Here is a 19734-nt window from a genome sequence, read left to right as displayed (position 1 = left end):
GCACCAGACTGGAAACAGACCCCTCCACATTGCGGAGAAAAAGGAGAAAACTCCCCCGCCTATAATATATCGAAGGCCACTGATCTGTCCCCCTCTCTGGGAGAGAGCGTGCAGCTTTCGTCGCGTTGTCCGCAGTCGAGTTGAGAGGAAACAATTATGGGCGATTTCTCATCACGCGTAGTTTCAGTGATAGTGAACAGATTTTCATAATTCTCACGGAAGGAGATTGCTGGGACAATAGAGTTTACCCCAAAAAACGTTCCAAGTAGCTGATGGTGAGTGCTGCAGGGTCCCTTTAATGCTCCGTGTTAAAAATAGGATGCCCAAACTTTCCCACTCAGTTAAGCATGCACCTTAACTATATCTGACAGAAATGCAATTTATTTTTCAATGAAGTGGGAAAACATCCTGCACATTACAGGATTAAGGGGTCAGTTGGGTCTTTGGGGCCGAAAAACGATCAAAAAAAGCGTTTTCTCAAAAATGGCATTTTTGGCCTCCGCGGCCATTTTTCTATCAGTCTGTAAATTTCCTCATCAAAAGACACCATATTTTGTTGTTATTATATTATAATAGCATTTTAAAGTGCACTCTACAGCTCAGTTAGCGCAAAATGCGATGGTGAAACGGCACTTTTCTTGCAATGCAAAGCTAGCATTTCATCCTCAGATATCTTGGCACCCAGAGCAGGTACAACTTTAATTCTTGTTGTTTCTGATACCGAAATGTGTTGAGAATACAATGTTGGAAACAAATTTTTCAAATGGAGGCTTTGGAAAACTATTATTGTGTTCAATTGGCACCACCCGCGAGCCATTTCTGGCAGAGCGCGGGAGAAGCGAAGTTCCCTGTGTTGTATAACGACCAAAAATAGCTGAATCAAGAAAGTTCTTCTTATGTTGTATTCTTTAGTCATTTGTCTGCCTAGCCACATGGTAATTGCCATTCTGTATGGAGTGGTTATTTTGTAACTGTGACCCAAAATAATGGCAATTAATCATTAATTAACTAAAATATAATCAACTTACAAAAAATCTAATGACAGATTTGAAATCAGCTCAAAAAACTCTATAACACGGTGCAGTTTCATCAAAATTGGTTGGTAAATAAAAAAAAAAAAACTCTAAGACCAGTCTACCCCCTTAAATTTTTACAACCAAAAAAAGTCTGGCTTACCTTTCTGAACTGGAATGTGTTCAAGTGCATGAAATGCTTTGGTTTAGGGATTATGGGTGGAGGAATAAAGATGCGAGGTATCATGACAGTGTACGCAACTTTAATCGTGGTGTATTTCGAGTTGAGGAGGTGTTTTTACAGACAAGATTGCTATAGTTTGTATTCACTTGTGAGGCACGCATGCAGGCAACCATGACAGTGTGCCGTCACTGGTTAGGTCGGGCTCCGCGAGATGACGGTACTTGTCCGTGCTAACTTCTGCTAAGCACATGATATGGGTTGGACGTTCCAAGCTCTACTCCACCGAACGCAAAGTAATGCCACGACTCCAATGTGAGAGCAATTAAAAACATCTCTGTTGACACCACCATTGAGAATTGGGTTGAAACAAAGCAGACGACGCACTCCAGTCTTTTTTCCTTCGGCGTGTGGGCACAGGGGCACAAGCCGCGCCATGACTGTGGTGCTTCGGCCATGTCCGTGGCCGTTTCTAGTGTTGCTAAGTGAAGAAATTGACAGCTTAACTTTTCAATGAATACCACCTAGCCATTGTTGCTAGCATATGCTGTGCAGCAAATGTATCTGCTGCACAGCATATGCCAGCACAAGCACAGAACCTATGGTGGTGCTATTCCCCGTCATAGAAGCTTAGTATCTGAAATCAATACGGAAACCAAAAGCGTCTCGCATGAACACGTGGAACCTATTGCTAGGGGAGCAACATATATTTAGGCTAAATTACCAGGATACCAGCATGCATACACTGTAGTACCACGCATTCCACCCATCTTCTTGCTGTCCATATCGGTGTGCATTGGAAAGTGTTTTGCTTTAAGAAGTTTTTTACCTGCGTCTTGGAACTTGCTAGTGATATCTCAAGAGTGACCATCTGTTATATCACTGCACGAGCTGGGGTACATCAGCTTGATCATAAATGGACACACCAACAGCATTACGAACTGGAATCCTGTACTGAGTGACACTGTAACAACCACTTATCTCAAATGGTTTGTCATTCCATCCCTCAAACATGGAGAGGAACTGGTCTTTCAAAGATACCAAGTCAGTGGTGAAGTCATCAACTGCTCGATGTGATACAGCATGGAGAGGTGCCTTTGCTTTGCCGAGAGAATGTGATGGCCATATCATTCGCACTTTGCTGCTTGTGGTTGCTAAAACACCTCTTCCAATTTCCTCTTTAGACGGCTTTGTTGCCTTATTAGCAGACCGTCCGCCATATTAAGCTCTGTTAAAATTTGAACGAAGCCAGCAACGAAGACTGCTTTGTGGAGACAGCATCAAAGTCAGCAACGATGCAGGCTACCTTCCCGTCTAAGCTGAAAAATGATGCCGGCACCACCTTTTTGCATATTAATGTTGTAACTTAATATTTTGTGCAAAATTCTAGTGATAAAGGTGCTCCTTTTTACTTTTTAAATCATATGATATTTATAAAAATAATGCTATTGTTTTCTGCAAAACATGCGCCTTATGTTTGCCAACATGTCTGCTACGAGGTTTTCTCTTGCGGTGGCGGTCGCTGCGTCATCCCAAGTCTTGTCTCTTCACATGTCTAATTAGACTGCTGTGCAAGCTGTCTACCATGCTGCCCACGAATCGGAATGCAGTGCGTCAGCCATTGTTGGCTGGATTCGCCTCTGTGATCATAGAAGCAGAAACCATCTTCTTATTTATGAGTAGAAGCCGGTCACATGTATACGGTATCCAACTTCATCATGCGTGCTTTCTGGTGCCTTGTCTATTATCAGGGCACTGGCTCGTGCTACCCAGAAGTGCACCTATATGCCACGCTGCAACTCCCATGCTCTTGTTTGTAGTGACCGCTGTGGACCTCTTGGAAATGCAGATGCAGCTATCACTGCCAGCACCTTAAAAGGATTTGTGCCTATGCTTGTTCCTCCTAATGTGCCCACTCATACCTGAGTAGAAATGCACCCAGTGTCATGGAATGCCTTGTTCATCAGTTATTGTCTTGTATTGTAGAATATCGTATTGCAGCTCCATTCACAAGCCCATCTGCTATACTGACATTACCAATGAGCATATATGGCATGGCGACAGAGTCGCAGTGCCATGGTACCTTACCAGAGTCCAACCAACTCCTCGCTACACCTTGCAAGACCCATGTAGAACATGTGCATGGAAGGTACACCCGAGTACCACTGCTCAGCTGCCGCACACGGACCTAGATTGCAAACCCTGATATCCCCACTGTTTCCACGTATCGTTCTGTTGTTTCACCGACATCGTTGTGTTGCGGACATTGTTGCATTGTCGGTATGCACAGTGATGTTTGTGGTTGCCCGATCACTGCCAAATCTCTGCTCCAGCCCGACGGGGCACTTTTAAGCTGCACACGCCTCCTGAATGTATCCAACCGCAGACAAGATCATGCTGTACAAAATTAGTAGAACTGCATGTGTTTTCCTGCCAGGTATTTCCACAGTCACTCACCAGGTGGGCCAAAGTTAGATTTCACGCACGGCAGCTCACGGCTTGTTAAAGACCAGCGGCTGTGCACTACCTCACATGTTCAAAGTTGTTGTCGCAATGAGTTCGAAGAACATGAGTGTCAACTCCACACCAGTGGCCACTTTTCGTCATTTCAACATAGTACTTGCACCCCACGAAACACGAGGGCAGGTGAAAAGCACATGCCAAAGCACTTGACAGGATGGTTCAGTACATATCTCCTGCGAGAATAGCCTACACAGACGCAGCCTACGCAATGCAGTGATAGCCACAGCATGTACTGCGGACGACAACTGTAAAGTCGCTTCTCTTCGCATTACTGTAGAAGAAATCCCGGTTGGTGAGCAGATGCCCATTTGTCTCACCATCATCCAGCACCCCCATTACATCTACATGGGGGGTCCACACCTGCCTTTGCCAATGCCTTGTACATTTTCATTTATAGTAACCAATGTTCACACGGATGGCAAAGGCCTACTTGCACTTTCGTTTTGTTTTGTTCTGTTTTTCAGTTGTTTCCAAACATAAAACCTGTTCTGAGCTTTCTTGTGCTTCTTGAAGCCCACCTTTTGGAAATAAAATGTCCCAATTATAGATACATAATAGCGGGAGTTGTGGCCAAGTAAACCCAATTTCTGAAGCAGATGATCATGGCTTCAATCCCCACTACCGACAAATGCACTTCATATATGTGCTAAAAGTGTCTGTGCATGCACACATGCATGCATACATAAAAATTTGAAAGTCGATCCTATTTGGTGAGACATTTCTCGCCTAAAAAAAAAAAAACATTTGTTTCCAACACTATAGCCTTAATGGCAGCGGTGTGCCACAGAATGCGTCACAGGCTACTTTACAGCGCAGGCAAAAGACAAATGCCCTGACTGCGTGAGCATCATCGGGTGCAACAAGAAATGCAAACTGTGTGTTGTTGGAAGCCTTCGCAAAGAGGCATGAAAGAGCAGTCCGGGCAACTAGAAAAACTTACCAGATCACATAAAACGCAGTAAACAGCATGGGTAATAACGTTTCTACAAGCACCCTCGCAATGGTTAGCTCAGACTTCCAAAGAGTCTGAGCAAACTGGGTGATTGAACACTGAGCAAGCCAACTGACTATCAGCACTTGCTACTGTGAACTCCACACAACTGCCCTCTGCTCCTGCTACTGGCTTCCTAGGAGAAATTGTTCAGACAGTGAAAGCGAGAGAATGAGCCAACAAACAAGTATCCTGAAAAAGAGAAAGACATCAGCTTTCACATTGGCTTCTTTTTTTCCACTCCCTCAAACAAGCCTACACACTAGCCACAGGCCATCGTTTAACTAACTACCTTTCACAACCAAGAAACGATTCTCAATTCCCTCTGTCGCATAACAAAGTGAAGCGTCAAGACGCACAATTCCAGATTGGGGAAATCCTGGGAACCTCACCTTTCGTTGGGAAGATCACTGCTGCTGATGATGCTCGAGGACTCTGATTCCACACCCGTGAAGCTCGAGTCGTTGCCACTCAGCCGGTTCACTGCAACGGACAGACAGGCGCATTCCGCTGATCAACACGGTGAAATGAGACAGTTGGATACAGGATGCAAGGAGCAGTGAGTGATTTCTTTAAAGCTTTCCAAGAGATTTCTACACGAGCCAGAAGGATGGGAGAAGCCCTTGCACAAGGCAAGCGGAGCCAATGGTTCCCCCTCCTTTTTTTTTTTTTTTTTTTTTGGCACAAGGTTTACCCACAATAAAATTGCCATATTTCAGCTGCAAGGATCGCTCGCCCTAACCAACATCCTGGAGAATAATCCCATCCCTTACTTCTTGATACTTAAAGACGCTGCAGGCCTTTCATCACATTTGCGGTATTTTGAAGTGGCAAGACTCAATCCGTAATTTCACTCTCACATGATCACACACTGCACGCATAAAAAGAAGCACAAACAACCAGCAATATGAACAGCTGAGTGAGTTGGTGTACATTGCTTAGCAATAACAGGCTGAAAGAACACTGTTTTCAGTTGCATGTGCCAGCCGATAGTAAGTTTTCACCACATATACACGTATACTATATACATATTCTACGTATACCACGTATACGTGGTAGACGCAATATACCACGTATGTTGCAGTCTCGTTCTTTTGTGCTGTTGTGTCACTATGTTCTTTGAGCTTAATAAAGCCACATTCATTGGGTGAACAGAAAAAGGCTCCAGCAGAGGTTACTAGAGGCCAATACGAATGCGTGAATTTATGTAAATGGCAAGCTAATGAAACGGAACACCTGCTCTTCAAGCCAAAACACAAAAAAAGTTGTGTGTGCAAGTGCTGTGTGCCTACTTGCAGGCAGTGATTTGGTTTCGTCCCTGTCGTATGTTTGCTGTTCGGATGGTGTGCCTTTATGGTGTGCAAGAGACAGCCTGCAGATCTAGTTACCATATTCTTCCCCCAGATTTAAATGCAATGCAAAAGCTAATTACGTTTAACGTGCATATTTTTGGAGTCAAGGCATTTGCACTGATTTAGTGGAACCCCACTGATATGTCCCCCAAGATTACGACAACCTGCTTCTCATGACGGATCACCACGGTGCCGGTGTTTTTCACACTTTTTACGCCACTCCGTCCCGACCTTCATTTCTGAACCCCCATTTGGCACTGCTTGATGTACAAAGGAAAACAGTCTGTGGAGGGTCCGACCATTTGCTTAACAGACTCAAGCAGGAAGGTCCTGGGAGGAGGGAGCCTGCGACAGCCCCACTGGCCCCACGTGGCAGAAGAGTGGCAACGCGCCAACCACGAGAAGTCTAAGTTCAGGTAGCTGGCAGACCGCAATTTGATGCTCCTATCAAGCCAATGAACATGAAAATACGTATGCAATACCCCACGGCGATGAACGAACTCTCACTTTCCTCTCCCGCTTGCCTGTATAACTTGCCTGTGGCTTTGGCCAAACTCTCGCCTTTTGCCCTCTTGTATTGCTTGCCTGCACCGGCCTTCCCAGCTTATCTCGCGCGCATGAGGCGCAGGGCTGGCAGGCTATCACAGAAGCCTTGCAGCGGGTGGGGGGACGAAATAGGCGTTTTTGCTAAAGAACTTTGTCATTTCAGTTATGGCTTGCAAATTACGCAAGAACACGCTAACTATAGTAATTTGAATAAGTTCTTAGCCAACCTGTCATGTGAAACCGTCTACTAGGGCCGCATTACCTGTACCCTGATTACACGACGCCTTTGCACATTCCCTTAAAAGTCGTATGATCAGGGTTCCCCTGCATATATGTAAATTTTTAAATTCCTTGCTGATTGTTTTTCCTCAACCCACACCTGTTTTGCAGGGAAGTCTGCTGTTTTTAGTTTTTCTTTCTATGCAGAAAGCGTGGCTGCAATCAAAGCTAGTTATGCTTGCTGGCTAGTCACGCGAACTGATGATAGGCAATAACATGCTTAGCTACGCAACCAGTTTTTACTGTTTCCATTGAAGGTTTCTCCCAGTTTGTAACATGAAAATTGAGAATTTAATTAGCTAGCTTACATCTAAGCCGTACTTGAGCTCTTTTGCATGGTGTTAGGGCCTCTATTGGAGAGGGTTCCACTAACAACTTTTGAAAGCCATCTCGAGAGTGTAAGCATGTGAACGCCAGTATGTACCAGCACACACGCACTAATATGCTTTTGCAGTTTATCAGGCTGATAGCTTATTCACCAGGCTGACCTTGAGCTGGAAGTGTAATGCTCAACTGGTGCATTTGTCCAGCTGGCGCGCATTTAGAATCCTGCCCTCACACCTACATTACCCCCTCCCACCAAAAAAAGTATACATCAAAGAGGATCTACCACATTATATGTGCACTTATAGATATCCAAGCAGTCTCACTGACATTACAGCCAGCACAGCAGTCATAAATTGAAATGCAAACTTAAGAAGGTTTTACTTGAGCACCCAAACACACAATTTTAGAACAGTGAAGATAACATAGTTACTCCGTTTCGGTGCAGTAAATCTCGGTGTGCCATGACAATGAATCATTATCACAACGGGCCATTAAGGGGGGACGTGGCTTTCAAAATCAACTTTTTTATTTCTTTGTGGATTTTGATGAAAATTGGCACAGCAACTGGAAATGCTTCTGTGATAACACCATAAAAATTTGAAGTTAATATTTTGATAACTTTTTTATGTATGAAATTTTCTTTCTGTTCCGCTTGTACCGAGCTTGAGCGGCTTATAACACACGATAGAAAACTTGTTCGAAGTGCTTTGCATTCTCAAATGAATGGACGAGGTCATGACAGTTTTAGAATTTTTTTTTTACAACACAATGTTTTTTAGTTTTCATTTTTTTAGAGGTTAATGTGCAACAGGCATGTCAACTGTGAACGATTATTTGAATAAAAAAATCACAAAAAACAAATCTGGAAAACTAAAAGTGTCACGACCTGAACAGTTCATCAAGGAATGTAATGCAAGAAACGGAATCAAAATAGACCCAGCAGTCACGAAGAAATCCCTGGGACAAGCGACACAGGTGGCAAAAAAAAATGTTTTGAGAAAACGGCTTCCGAAGTTGCAACATAGGTTTCACATATCAGAAGTCGTCACGGTTGTAGCATTTCATGTCCTTTTGAACATGGGGCTTCTGGAAGGCCTTGCCTTGAAATTGGAGTGCCTTTTCAGCCTTTCTCTTTCCAGAAAACATCATTTTCAGCTCCTCCGTGAAGAGTACATACCCCCCTTTGCAAACCAAACGGAGGGGAGATGGGTTTCAATGGGCTTTCAATGCAAAGTAGGTTAGTTGGTTGGCTGTATCGCACTGGACAACCTCCTTTTGCAGTGTTGTCACCATGGCAACAAGTTAAGCATTTTTTTAACTTAAATTTGAACATTTTTGGCTTTTTTTTTCATGTTTTATCTTGCCTGGCACAGCAACTTAGTACTCATAGTGCAGGTGTTCATTGCCAAAAGTTTGCATACCACAAGGTTGAAAATGAGCTACTTTGAAGCTTGGTAGAGTATTCTGCATAACTCCCAACTTCAATGCAAGAGCATATTTTTTTTTACTACTTTTGACATTCAAGGCATCCAATATTCCTCGCAGCACAGCCAGTATGCCCTGAGCAATGGTATCAATAATTTCCCTAAAAAAATCACTGTTAAATGCTGCCACAGTAACGTACATTTTTAACGCAGAGAGCATATTTTATTCCTATATTACTAACTCAAACCTGTTTGCATGAAAATTACAAGTGCACGGGAAACATTGCGCAAGAAAGGCGATATGGCTCGCGCGCATCGCAGCGCACGCTTACCGCAACATATCGAGCTTTGATTATACCTGATATGGCTGGTCAGGTCGCTTTTAAGATTAAAACTAACGTCGCAGGCATTAATTACAACTACTGGCGTTCAATCGTAACCGGTTGCCCAGTCATGTGATGCTCCAATGCGCGTCGGCTATGCCGTGCGCGCCGCAGCGTTTGACGCGTCGACCGTTTCTTTCTCAAGGCTAGCGAGCCCACAGTCAAAACACAGCACTAACTAAGCGTGTAAACATTGCAAATCCGACTAAAAGTTCACTTCACGAACCGCTATCGCAAGCGCGCACACCGCGTCACCCTCCGGGGTCTGGCGACGGTAGAGTCACGCGCACCACGAAGCGTTCGATGACCTCCGCCTTTCGAGCCACACAACTTCCCGTAATCTGGCTCGTTATCTCTGGCATTCCCATCGCGATAACGTCCGTGTTGAATACCACAGATTGAACAGAAACTCGGCCGAGCGAAGCGGCGAAAATGAACTCAATCCGCTCGCTACGCAGCTCAGGCGGCCGCCATCTTGCGTTGCGCCCGCGACATCCAATCAGGAGGGTCGACGTTCTGCGCCCCGACCGGAGGACCAATAGCGCTTCAGCATTTATTTCTAGCTTCGTTTGTGCGTCGTTTCTTTTCTGCCGTTTGTGCGTTTGTGAATGAACGAAGATAAAAGAGACGAGCGGAACCGGAAAAACGATCGCTCGGCCGATCTAACCATATCAAAATGGCCGCGCCCGGTGGCACCGTTGCGGAGATAGAGCGCTCCGAAAATTGCCGTTTTTTCGCCCTTTTGCGCTGATAGTTTGTCACCGCGCCTGACAAAAGTATTTTTTTATGCCACTTTGCGACGCTTTTCAGCGTAAAAACTTTGCAGACGCACAGAATAGGAAACATAGAAGCCGAATATGCGGGTTTCAAAAAAACGATGTTTTGGTCATTTTTCCGAAGTTGAAAGCCGCGTCCCCCCTTAATTCACTTTTGCACAATGAAAACTGGAGTTTGTATTTGTATGTTCATAATTTTGTGCTTGTGTACCACATTAAACTCACGGCCATCACAACTGATTACCTTGTCTAAACAACTGAAGTGCCTTAAAGGAGCCATGAAGAGAAAACACAAGTTTGGTTGATTCGAAAGATTGCCTCGTTAGAACCATACTGACACCACTTTTAACACAAGCTTCGCTCAAATAAGCTACATAATTAGGAAAAAAGGGAATGACCATGCGACCCACCAGCTCATTTCCCGCAACAGAACCTATGATGTCACACGAGAATGCACTGCGATTGGAGGAGGCCGGCAAAAGCAAACGCAAGTTAGGCAGGGCTCACCAGTTTCCATAGTGAGCTATATGCCCGTTAAACATACTGCACATTCCTTTTATGACACTAAGAACGGTGGAGTAAATGGCTGAAGTTCCGAATAAAAACGCAAGCGTGCATGCCAATGCGTACGAAACTATCGCCAGCCGAACACGACATCTTGCCGTCGCCACCGTCGCGCAGATGAATTTTCGGGTTCGAGGCTCTTCGGGGCCAACGAACCGTCCCAGCACGCACAGCCGAGACCTTGCTTGGTATCGTAATCCCTTCACAGGAGGCTGGCCGTCATATCACCAGCCAGCAAAGGTAAAAATAGAGTAAAAATAGAAACGAGGGGAGTAAGGAACAGCAAGCAGCGACGAGATAGTGACAGTCGTCGCAGAAGTTTCGGAATGGTGTTGGCTTGCTGCTGTTGTTAGGAGCTCGTTTCCAGTTTACAACCACTGAAAACATCAGTTTGTTCGAGTAGTTTACAATGAAATTTCGTTGCTGCGTTTTGAAATGCCCATGTAGTACGGGCAAATCGTCGAGGGAGTGCGACATCCCCGCCGGTGAGGAGATCTCCTTTCATGTGCTGCCCAACTACGAACCTCGGCGAAGCAAGTGGCTACGTTTTGTGAACTTTGCAAACGGAGGAGAAAGAGAGCTAAAGGAAGTACGAGTGTGCTCGCTTCATTTCCGAGGAAGTGATTACGGCAGGGACCCTTACGTTAGCTCACTCCTGGGACATACTGGCGCTCGTAGCCGACTTGCCGTCAAAGCGCTCTGACCTTGGGGGAAAAAAATGCCGTACACACCGCGCATTGACGATCGTATCTTTCTGGTCGGAGCAGAGAGCTCGCGCGAACGGCTTTCCATACACGACACCGGCCAACTGGCATAAGCGATACTGCTACTGAAATTGAACTATTATTAACCGTAATAAAAATACGGCACATACGTACCAGTCTGTATTCGTCCGTCGCGAAGGGGCTGACGAGGCAGTGGTGCCGACGGCTGGGCGTTCGTCTGTTGTGGCTATCGCGGAATGGTCGCTTACCGGTCCATCCGCGTATCCCACAACTCCTGCCGCTCGTGCACTTAGAAGCATTGAGCGTTCAAGTGGTGTGAGGTTGTTAAATGCAAGCCCGAGCTCCTCGGCGAGAGTTTTGTTCTCCGGATCAGGCGATTCCATGACTAGGGCTGCGGGTGCACTAGGTTTTACTAGTATTTTTAAAATGGCCGCCGTCTCGGTTTCGGCACGAATTCCGGTTCCTGTTTGATTCCCGCGTGTGGGTGCTATATGGAGTCGACATACTAAGTATCTGTTTAATGAACCGGCTCGTATGACGCCATTGTTCTCGTCACGAAATGTGCAATTTAGCGGGAGATTTAAAATTTTGGCTTAAATTGCCTTATTTCTCAGTGAATAAAGCCTCACTTGCTTCCGGGAAAGCGCTTAGGGTACTATGAAACACCTAATCTTTCGAATAAAACAAACTTTTGTTTTCTCTTCATGGCTCCTTTAAAAGCATGTTTAACCAAGGAAGTTCAGTTGGCACCCAAGTAAACCCGAAAACTTTTACAAAACACAATGTAGAACGCACCTGCTATGTCTGGGACCTGTAGCAAGAGGTTCTGGTTCCAGGGGCTCTGTCTCCCAAGTTTGAACGAGGTGTCCTGGAGTGACAAGAACAGCAGCACGCATGGGAAGACATTCAGCAACACTCGCTTTGTTTCGCTTCATTTTTAAACTTCAGAACACACTGTTTCATTCCATCATGACAGATTCCTTTGGGATGCACTGCTGACCCTTGTGATTTAAAAAAAGAAAAAAGAAAAAGGCAAGGCTATGGCATGGCCCCAGTGGAACTGCTACACAGTGTGACACCTAAAAATGGTAACAATTGAGAGCAGCATAAGTGCTTGTGAAAAGCAAAACCCTTAAAACATTGTTTCCGAACTGCTGTTCAGTCAGCTGAATCATTAAGTAATTGCAGCATCCTGCTGAAAGAGCATTCTGAAATCCACAAGTATTCTCATTATAGTTTTTTTCTTTTTTTTATCTTGAAGTCCAAAAAGAAATCCCCGCAGTAACGCATGCGTCATTCCACTCTGTGAAGGTGGACGCCCAGTAATACCCCTGTCACACGGGCACTTTCAATCGCGATTGAGTCGATCCGGATCAAGCTCGATCTGGATCAGGCACTGCTACATGGCAGTTTCAGTGGCAATCGAGCCCAATCTCGCTCGAACTCAATCCTCATTCCCCAAGCGCGATTGAGGCTTCCAAGCGCGATCAGACGAAAGCAGCGATGCTCTCGTCTCCGCTGAGTGATGGCACAGAAATTAACAACTTCGACTAACGCCACAAATTGCGTCAAATAACTTTACCCAAATAAGTGTGCGGTATTATTTACATAATTACGTACACCTACGACCGCGCAAAGTTACCAGACGCCCGCTGCGAAATACATATTTGGCGTCATCTGGCGTACACAAGTGCAAGCGGTGCAACTTCTCAATCAGGACTGAAACGTGCTGTGTAGCAGCGGCAGTGCGTCGAGCGCGCTCGAAAAGTCAATCTCACTTCGCTTCAATCTGGATTGAAAGTGCCCGTGTGACAGGAGTATAAAGCTTTTAAGCTCAAGGCATAGAGGCAACACAGAGTTTAGGTATAAATTTGCCGTGAGTTAACAGGGCTAAACCTATCTTGTGAAGCGATAGCTCGGTTTTCGTGCCAAGAGCATGCAGTGAACATTCTCACAATTGCACCGCAAGACAAAAACCAATTAACGCTGTGGCCGCAAACCCGTAGTAAACTCGCGTGCACCCAACCCCTCCTTGCATCATTTTCTGGTGGCATGCACCCGTACTCTTTCCCCCTATCCCCACCCCCACATACCTACTCTTGAAACGAACGAATGATTAGATGCTGTCACTGCGTGAGTGCACAAGGCACTGGCTTGCCCTTGGCTTAAAATAAAAAGGCAGCCACCAGCTCCTCGGACACTTATTGGGAAGCCACCAGAGACTACGAGGAACCTCGAACATGGCAACACAGCAGCCAAGTAGGATTACCATTTCTGTCTCGGAGGAGCTGCTGTCGTCGCTTGAGTCCAGGGAGATGTGCTGTGGTGTGCGAGTGGCGTTCCTCAGCTGCTGGTCCAAGAGCTCCAGCCTCCGTTGCTCCTGGGCGGCAGTGGGAGGGGGCAGAACGGGCAGCACTAACGTTAGAACCCCTGCATGAATGGAGCCCGTACTAGCAGCGCAGGCAAGCGCTTTTTTTTTTTACCTGTTGTAGCTGGGTTTGTACAAGCTTCTTCTCAATGTCGGAGCTAGACCTCTCTTGCTCGATTTGCATCTGCACCGTCTTCTGCTGCTCCAAGAGCTCCCGAATTCTCAGCTGCGGCGAGAAAGGAAGGTGAAGGTTAAACAAATAACCTTTTTTTTTTCTTTGGTAGAGGAAGAAAACTAACATTATTTTTTGTTGTTGTTGTTAAGTGCCCCAGTGCGCTCCTATTACTACCACGTCTACACCCCTCTTATAAGGCACGCAATTGTGGAGAGCTACGGATTAACTTCAATTAATCATCTGGGGTTCTATAAATGTTGTACAAGCAAGATTGTGCTGTGTATATTGATTAAATTTCCAAATGAGAAGAAATTTTTTCACAGAAACAGAATGCCCGTAACATGTGGGCACAATTACCAAATCACTGATGCGGTAATGGCAGGCGTTTGAGAGTAAGTATTTTCACTTTTAAAATCATAATGTGTTCGTACATAACACAGCCAAAATAGAGGATCAAAAAAGGATTCAGACAGGTGTTAGCCCTGGACCTGCATATGCTTGGATACAGCCGCGACAGGGCCCCTCGTGCAGCAACCAACCCCGTCACGCACTGCACACGCACCTGTCGGTCGCGCAGGTTCTGGCGCACGCGGTCGGCACGCGCCGCAAGGGCCTCGCGCTCCTCCTCACGGCGTGCCTGCCGCTCAAGCTGGCGAAACTCGAGGTCCTCGAAAGCCCTCCTTTCCCCGTCGAGCCCCTCGAGCTCGCGCCGATATCGCTCTTCCAGCTCGGGCCGGCGGCGGGGCAGGGAGGCGCCTCCTCCCTCCTCTTCCTCCTCCTCCAGGACCTCGCGGAGCTCCCGCGTCAGCTGCTCCCACTGCTCGATGCGGCCCCGCGACACCTCCAGCTGCAGCTGCTCCTGCAGGATGTGTAAGTGATAAAAATGAGCCACTCGGCTGCCAAAGTGAGATCAACAATCGAGACTGGTCGGCCTGTTGCCTTCGTTCAAATGCTCCCTAGAGGGCACGTCATCATTGTCACTTTCGCAGCATCAAGTGGGGCAGAGATGCTACTGGGGCAATGAGCAAGACACTGTACAAGACACTTTCCCAAAGCTGGGTGACGCTGGGACCAGCAGAGGACTCTTGCACGAGGTCCCGTTGCAGGCACCACCCGAAAATGGCAGACTGTGCTCCCATTTTTTTCGAGTCCCCTGTATGACTACCCTCCTTACCTCAGTCACCAGCCAAGCACCAGCCATAATACATTTCCACCAGAATTACGCCAGATGACCGTACAATAACGACACCACACACAGCTTACTCACTGCTCAATTTTTGGTTTTTATAATACAGAACAATTGAAGCACCCTAAAGACTAATTAAAGGTAATACAGACCTAGTTAGCATACGAACTCTCATTGAAGGTGATCCAGAAGGTGTAATTGCCTCACTTATATAATGTATAAAAATTATCGCACGGTCACACAGAGGGAGTATAGATGGGGGTGTGAAAAAAAAAATGGAAGAAATAAAGGCGATGTCCAACGATGAGCCAAATGGAAGAAGCGGAAGAATGCAAAAATTTACGTAAATCAACAGGCGCAAAATTTTGAGTTGCGTCCATTTTGAAATTTCCATTTCACGTCCATTTCAATCGTGACGTAGTGGCACTTGTGAGGCCTTCGACCAAAAAATGCACAGTAACCAATGCCCCCTCCACTTTGCTTGTGCTACATCACATACGGTCTTCTGCTTTCAGCCAGTCAGGGCTCGCTCAAAATGGACACTTCGAAATGGACATGAAATGAACAAAGCTGAGAATTCTTCCCAGTACAGATCAAAATTGCAAAAAAAAAATGAAAACAAGAAGCGAACTTGGAGGGTATACAGATAGTGTTTGCTGACACAGTTATGTAGCACCAATAAAAAAGGTATACTGTACATACCCCAATTTAGGTTGAGTTTTCTTCCCCCCAAAAAAATGCAAACAAAATCCGCCCCTTAGCTCATAAGGTGGTCATTGGCAGAATGTAAATTCTAGTCTGGTAATCATGAGAGCACAAGTGACCCACTACGGCTATTGACATCGCCCACACCTACAAGACAGAGCTATCTTCTGTCAATATCTCTCGTTCTTTTTGTTGTTGTTGTTGTTAATTCTTAATTCTTGTTTGTGTATTGAATTCTTGTTTTGTGTTTTGTACCACGCCGCACTCTGGGCTGAGTGCTCGAACTCAGTGGCGGTTCACTGCAGCTTTCAAGACTTAAAGGGGCACTGACAGAAAAATTTTGCATCTTGTTTTTTTTGTTGTGATAAGTAGCTAGTGACCTACTTATAACCTGTAGAAACCTCATTTGCTTCAGCGTGCGACGGTTGTTTAATTAGAGGCATTTTCAATGCGGCCAGTCGCAGCTTCGGTTTCAGCGAGTGCTGCGAAACGATGGATTTTGTGTGAACAAAGCTGACCGCGTGACCATCAGAGGGATATCACAGAGCAGAGCCGCCGTAGCACTGTCGAATCCGCATAGACGGCAGTTTCTGCGAATGCCCCCACGTACTGATCTCGTGAGGCGCTTAATTAAAAAGCGACCGTGGATGTGACGCAGGCGCTGCGAGTGCAAATGCTACCGCGGCTAAAGAACGACGCGCGACGCTCGAGACGGTGGGTGGCAAGACGCGCGCTGGGAGCAGCCGGCCGGTCTGCCTACAGGTCCGCCTACAGATGTGTTCGGCTCAGCACTGCGGTGAATATTCGAGTGCCACTCTCGTAAGCGGTGCAGATGACAATTTTTAATGCAACCCGCCATCGCATCATTAACTCCTTTCTCATGTAAGCCACCATGGTCAGGACTTGGGGACAATTTCGTGCAGCGGTAACAAGCTATCACTCGAGCTACCTGCGCCGGCCTGGGCCACTTCGCGGCCGTGGCCGCCGCCTGCACAGCGACCGTGCGGCTAGCTCAGTGAGCTTTTCGTGCCTCCGGCGCGTTTTCGCATCCAATGGTAATAAACAGTAATAGAAACAGAATGCCTGGAATCACTGTAGAACTTTGGGCGCGGCCAGCTGCCCGATTAGCTGACGAAATCACGGCGCCTCCGCCGCCAGCGATCGGGTCGTTCGTTCTCGAGAGCAGAAGCTCCGCCTTCCGGCCCTCCGATTGGAGCGGCGAGCCGGGCGAGCCGACGAAAAACGCCGGTAGTGCGGAAGCGGCAAACACAAACTCGTGACGTGTTTGGATGTTGTTTATTTACAATTGCGCGTGGTCCTCTGCTGGCTGCTCGGTTGCGTTTCGCACACTTAAAAATTGATTTTAAATATGTTCTAGGCTGTATTCGCCGCTGATATTTTGCAGATGATGTATATGTGTTCCCACCAATCTATCTCCGAAATTATCTCGCCTTCAAAATTTTGTGTCAGTGCCCCTTTAAGCAATAAGAATTCGCCGAAACAAACGCTAATATAGTGGACCAGCCCCAGACTGATGTGTACGAGCGAGAAAAGTGTTCAATACTGGGCAAACTAGATGTAAAAGTGGTCGTCGTGCCACTCTTAAAATGAATCATTTCACAGATGTCTCAAGATGCACCAAAAGTCAGAAAATAAGGTGACGGACTTCATTCTAAAATTTCGCGCAAGATCACAACTGGTCACATTGCAGGCCATCCTCTGCAAAGCAAATGAACTTGTGGGCCAAAGACTGTCAACACAATTTAGAAGTGTTGTAAGTCCTGGGTGAGCCATCGTATGAAGTTCAAAGGTTTTGCCTTTTGCAAAAATTTGAGCCATTCATTTTTACACACATGCAAATAATTTCAAACGAAGACGTGCATGACCTTTATCTACGACAGGAAAACCAAAAATGGTATTGTTTATGATGGCACAAAGGCGCCAACCTTTGAGCATATCCGCCCAATTGTCCCATAAAACTGCTGGACTAATGGCGATCCATTGTCTTAATTCAACAAGTGCACGGCTCACATTCACGTTTAATGCCCACTGTCGCTTGCTCGAGCATCACATATAGTGAAACGCATGAAAAAGAATATTTGAGAGCTGGGAATACTGATTAAAAAAAGTGCTACTTTATGTCTGACTGATGCAATAAAAACAGACACAAGTAATAAACATAAGAGAGACGACCATTTATTAAGAAATTAACACATTCTTACTTGAGTACTCTTAGGTAGCACTCTAGCGATTTTTTCATATACAATGATACTATTCGAAGAGTTCCAGCAAGATTACCCAACACTGCCAAATACACTTCAACACATTTCAGGAGAATTTTGCAGAAGTGTTCAGCAGCCAAACAGATTTTTGATGAAAAAGTGTATTTCAGAGCCCGTTGGCAGTATGAATGTTAAGGTGTAAAGAAATGCAACCAAACAGTGATGTATTGCCGCTGGCTCTTAAATATAGGAGTGAGGTGCTAACAAAGGCATGTTCAGTACTCAAACATTGCGTTGAAAATTGAGTTGGATTTGACTATGCTTCTAGAAATGAGGATGCGACTGCACATGAGAGCATGTGGAATGTAGCTTAAGAATAACTAAAAATTGTGGAAACAATAAATACAAACTACCACCACCGATTTTTGGATTCGAAACTGAGCCTCGTCACTCAGAATGAGTGTCCCATTCCACTGCTGCTCGTTTTCCAGGAGGTTGTTGAACTAGAGGACTAGGTTGAACCCTATATAGTTCTAAACAGTCCATGCTAGCTGCCTGGTACCATGAATAACGATTTCAAACTGCACTCGAAAGCGAAACTTGAGACCAAATAGTGTTCATACAGGCACTGATTCTGAAAATAGGTATTTATAGGCACTATAAAAACCCCATAAAAGCGCTCCTCAAGTTCCAATTCCTGCTCATATATCAAATTGGGGTAATAGAAGCACAAGGAACAATATAGGCACTTGCCCAAAATCCGGTCTGTAGTGATGACGGACAAGGACTGTAAATAATACCCCTCTCACAGGGGCACTTTCAATCCAGATTGGAGCGAAGCGGGGTTGACTTTTCGAGCGCACTCGACGCATCACCACTCACTGCTACATGGCATGTTTAAATCCCAATTGACAAGTTGCACTGGTTGCACTCACGTTTGCCAGATGGCATCAAAAAAGATATTTTGCAGCCAGCGTCTGGTAACCTTGCGCAGTTGTAGCCGGTACCAGCCGATTCGCACTCATTTGTACAAATTCATTTGTACTCAAACTCATGAGTGAGTACGATGATGGGTAAGTACAGGCCCAGGAAAAATTTGTCTGAGTACGATGACGAGTGAGTACAGACATGAGTACATGTACTCACGAGTACTACTCATGAATACTGTACCCACAAATAGTGCTCATGAGTACTGTACTCACGATTTCATGCACTCGCAAATAGTACTCCCAAGTACTGTACTCATAAGTTTGATCGCGCACTCGAATCGCAACATCCATTGTTGTGTGGTTGTTTGTAGCAACTGTGCAATATGCTTTGTGTTGCAGTCTGTCCAGATCTTTTCTTTTGCAACGACAGCTGACTTTCACCATTTTTTTTTCTCTATATCAATCCCAACAGCGACAATACTGCATGATGAACTAACAAAACCTGCTTTACTGGATCCAACCACTGGTAACCATGGAGACGCCATTTTTAATTTCATGTTGGATTGACCCGTGGTGTGAGAGTGCACACATGCAATCTTGTAAAAATAATTACACCTAGCGACATAAATATTACTGCCTGCTTGTTTGAGTCTAGTTGTTTAATACAATTTGTGGAGTTATTTGAAGTCGTCACCTTCTATGGCATTACTCAGTACGTACGAAAGTATCATCGTTCCCTTCCGATCGTGCTTGAAAACCTCAATCATGCTTGGATACCAGGATTGAGCTCAATCCGGATCAATTCAATCGTGATTGAAAGTGTCCGTGAGACAGGGGTGTAAATAAAATGACATTTCTGGTGAACTTTTCCACGGATATTTTTTTTCAGCCTTTTCACCTCCAATTCAGCATTCAGCCTACATTCCAGTTTATGCTGCATTACTAGAAAGAGAGGTGCGCCCACCTGTTCTCTGTCCAAGTCGGCCTGCTTGCCAAGCCGCCTCTCTTCCTCCTGGATCTCCTCCAGGATGGCAAAGTCCGACTTCTGGCAGGCCTGGGCATCAG

General features: G+C 45.7%; 1 protein-coding gene across 1 annotated transcript in view; it reads right to left on the bottom strand.

The window, feature by feature from the left end:
- LOC144179768 (uncharacterized) overlaps nucleotides 1-19734 on the bottom strand; it is a 567716-nt gene that overhangs the window by 427382 nt on the left and 120600 nt on the right. Inside the window, 6 exon segments of the mRNA XM_077708207.1 lie at nucleotides 5101-5191; nucleotides 11880-11952; nucleotides 13354-13464; nucleotides 13568-13678; nucleotides 14190-14486; nucleotides 19634-19734. Coding sequence (XP_077564333.1) covers nucleotides 5101-5191; nucleotides 11880-11952; nucleotides 13354-13464; nucleotides 13568-13678; nucleotides 14190-14486; nucleotides 19634-19734 — 784 coding nt within the window.

This window comes from Haemaphysalis longicornis, unplaced genomic scaffold (assembly GCF_048455015.1).
Source record: "Haemaphysalis longicornis isolate Haplotype H1 unplaced genomic scaffold, Haemaphysalis longicornis Haplotype H1 scaffold_4, whole genome shotgun sequence".
NCBI classification, from domain to species: Eukaryota; Metazoa; Arthropoda; class Arachnida; order Ixodida; family Ixodidae; genus Haemaphysalis; species Haemaphysalis longicornis.
Note: the sequence above shows the minus strand (reverse complement) of the source record. Positions and strands in the feature narration are given on the sequence as shown.